The sequence below is a fragment of the Limulus polyphemus genome, unplaced genomic scaffold (assembly GCF_000517525.1).
Source record: "Limulus polyphemus unplaced genomic scaffold, Limulus_polyphemus-2.1.2 Scaffold1470, whole genome shotgun sequence".
Lineage (NCBI taxonomy): Eukaryota > Metazoa > Arthropoda > Merostomata > Xiphosura > Limulidae > Limulus > Limulus polyphemus.
This window is the reverse complement of record NW_013667080.1, coordinates 47106-50681: the sequence shown is the minus strand read 5'-3', so window position 1 is coordinate 50681 and position 3576 is coordinate 47106. Positions and strand designations below refer to the sequence as shown.

The following is a 3576-nucleotide window of genomic DNA, read 5'->3' as shown; positions in this document are numbered from 1 at the left end:
CTAATTTTTTATGGTGGTTGCGAAGTTGGTCAAATCTACTGAAACCCATACAGAGATTAATTACTGAAAATAACATAAAATATAAAGTTTTTTTCTTATAATGTCAACGTTATAAAGATTTTGCATGTGAAATTTCAAAATTTTCTGATGCATAAAAGTATTTTTAATCTGAAAAATGAATATTACTTTGGATGATAGATAGGCAACATGTGAAAAGAAAAAAATGACATGAGAAAAACATTGCCTTATAAACCTTAAGATTTAATAAAAAAATTTGATATCTGTGTATGAAAGCATCGTAATGTTTACTGATAATCTGCCTAAATTCGTTAACATTTGCTTAATGATTTATAGCATGAAAACTATTACAAGCACAAAATGGTTACGAGGTCGATCCGACGGACAGAGCCTGTGCTAAAGAGTTGATGATGTGTACTTTTTACCTATTGTGTATTATTACAATAATGAATTTTTTTTTTCCATCTGACATTATTTATATGTATGAAATCATTTAGATAGAGCCCAAATTGTAGAGAGAGAGACATGATTTGATGAAAGTTAGAGGAGGCATGAATAAACCAAAATTCTTGAAATTGTCTTTAATAAATAAGGAGTTTTTGTTACAAATGAAAATGTACTACAGTCATATTAAATATCACTTATTCCAAAATGATTTTCAGTTATACAGTTTATGTTAAAATTGTGAGATTGTCAAATTTCAGACACAATCATTCAACACCAATGTAATTTTGTCAGGAAAGTAAACAAATAATCGAAATGTTGGGTTTATGGTTCTTAATGGAAAAAAAGCCAGGATCCCATTGATGAATAAACAAGAATTGAAAGTCTAGTAGTAGAAGCATGCATGAATTTTTGTAATGTTCAATATTTGCCTTTTAAGATACACAATTTGTAAAGGATTAGTCAGTATTTGCTCTAGTGGTAGCTGATTTGTACAAGTATTATCTCAGTACTTCTTAAATATCTTAAAAACTGTTACTATCCAGAAAACGGTCATACTGAGGAAATATGTTGACAAATAGACAGATGCATGATAACACAAAATATTTGTTTGCTGTATTAGCTGCATACATGAAAAGCAAATTGTTCAAACAGTGTAACTATTGCCATAAACAATAACATAATATTAAAATTATTAGTGGTTAGGAACTATCAACAAAAGGCTTTTCTAATATGTTAAATGAAAATTATTATGTGTGTTTTATGTGACAAATTTCAAAATAAGAGCATTCACAACACCCTTCCAACAAAGGTACATTCATTCTATAAAATAAGAAATTCTTTAATAAAATGATACAACATTTTATGCAAGGTGCATTATCAAATTAATTATTATATTTCATCAGTGTTATAGAAAATTTACATAATTGGGATTGCTAGTTAATTCATAAATCTTTTCAAATATTTCAAAACTCCATTTTACAACTAAAAACTTCATATAAATATCACTGTAATTATATCACAAACTGATAGAATATTTTAATAAAAATAACTAACATACAAAAAATAAGAAGAGAATTCACAAATTGGTAATAAATTTCAGCTTTTAATTTTCTTGTTTTAAAGTTGACAACTGTGCACAGGAATGAGTTGCTGCTGCAAGCAATGAAATAATTTCTCCAGTTACTCTGAACCTTCATTTAGAGGAAAGGGAATATATAAATGTAAAATAACATTATATGGGATCAAAATTGTAGACAAGCTTTAATTTACTATAGTAGCATGAGTTGAGAAACACTTGCACATAGCTAGTTTAAAGAATTACTGTCTCAAGAGCGTTTTCTTTTATGGTCAAAAGTGATTTTTTAAAAAAGCATAATATAAAAGACTTAAAATCTATATCAGTAGGCTTTAATAAAGCTATGAAAAATAAAAAAAAACAAATGGTAGAAACTTACAAATATTTGTGTTCAAGGCTAATACTTTACAAATTTCATGTCAGTATGCTTGCAAATACACAGAAAACATGAGAAATATTCTAGAGCATTGCAAGCTTAAATAAATTTATTGAAAAGCAGAAACTTATAGATTTTTCAATTACTGCAACATTACTAACGTTTGAAATATTTTGTTCAGCCTAAGGTTTTGTTAATTTAAGCTTTGTTTTTAGCTGCAGCGTAGCACTCATAGAACAGCTCTGAGTTTTTTGTTTTGTTTCCAAGCACAAACTTTGGGACTCAGGAGGTCAAACCCTTTTGCTTGATTATTTGACCATGACCAAGGTCTCAAAGATTAATATATTCTAATCCTGCATAAAAAAATTTCAATTTGAAGGTAGGCTGGTAGAGATCTTGATGAGTAATAAAATTGAATCAGATAAACGCACACCCAATATAGCTAATAATCTCTTAGATTATTTTACTCTAATCTTGTCTAAAAGAATTTCAAGTGGATTCCCTCTTGTTTAGAATGATATGAATCTCTCATCTAAACATTAATTATTAATTACCTTCTCTACTGACAAAAGCAATATTTCATCTCATCACTTACTCATTATTAACCATTATATTGGTATGAGATCTGTAAATATTTTATTGATGAAATAATTGGATGAAAAAAAAATATTGTTTCTCTTTAGATAATGTGTTAGTTATTTTTAGCACTCAGTTGTATGTTGTTATTTTTTGCTTAGTTCATGCTGTTTGAGATACTTATGGTGTTAGTCTTTTATTTTTTGGCATCATTTGTTGATTGACAGAAAATATATTCTAATTATTGGCTAAAATATCTTTCACATAGATGTGTTGTCTGTATTAATAGATGTTTAATTGTATACTAAATACTGTTCCAAGTAGTTATTTTATTGATTTTAAGTTTTGTAACTGATATTTTCAAATGAAAATATGAAACATAGACCGTTTACCTGTCTGTTGAGTATGTGTATTGTTAATTATTCTGATAAAACTATTTCACTTCACAGAACTTTCTTATTTTAATTTTATACCGTTTGTTTCCCTATAACTAGGCTAACATTACTTCATCATCAGCTCCTGTTGGCACAGATTTTAAACCATTGAACAGTTCCAGTGTGACATCTTCCACATTCCAAGCTCATGGAAGTAACTCACCAAGTGGCTCCTTACCAGGTATGTGAAAACAGCATTTTTTAAAATTTTTATATATTAGCACTGCAAATTGTACTAACATTTAGTATAATTTTTAATTTCATAGAAATTATATTCAAATAGTTCTTTAAATGTTTTAATACTTCATAATTTTATTATAACTATACTTAAAATTGTTAAGAATTGTTAATAGTGTCTTAACTCCCTAAACACGGGCTCAGTCAATTTGACTGACCATGTGACTTCTTTGTACTCATTTAAAGTCTTTGTAGTTTTGATACTACTAACTTTTAATATAGAGTATATATCTTCACAAAATTTGGCAGACTTTCAGTAAACATTATAAGTCTTTCATATACTAAAATCATATTTTATAGTGAAGTATTTTTAATAAAATAAAATAAAGATTTGTCCATGAACATATTGAGTATTTGTTTTGAATAGTCTGTGTGCAAAGTGATTTTTATGTTAAGATTAAAAAACTTTTCTT

The 3576-nt window shown here is 27.4% G+C and overlaps 1 protein-coding gene across 1 annotated transcript in view; it reads left to right on the top strand.

Annotated features, from left to right (window-relative positions):
- LOC106463722 (BUB3-interacting and GLEBS motif-containing protein ZNF207-like) overlaps positions 1–3576 on the top strand; it is a 38363-nt gene that overhangs the window by 24363 nt on the left and 10424 nt on the right. Inside the window, exon 7 of the mRNA XM_013923785.2 lies at positions 2987–3107. Coding sequence (XP_013779239.2) covers positions 2987–3107 — 121 coding nt within the window. The remainder of the gene's footprint in view (positions 1–2986; positions 3108–3576) is intronic.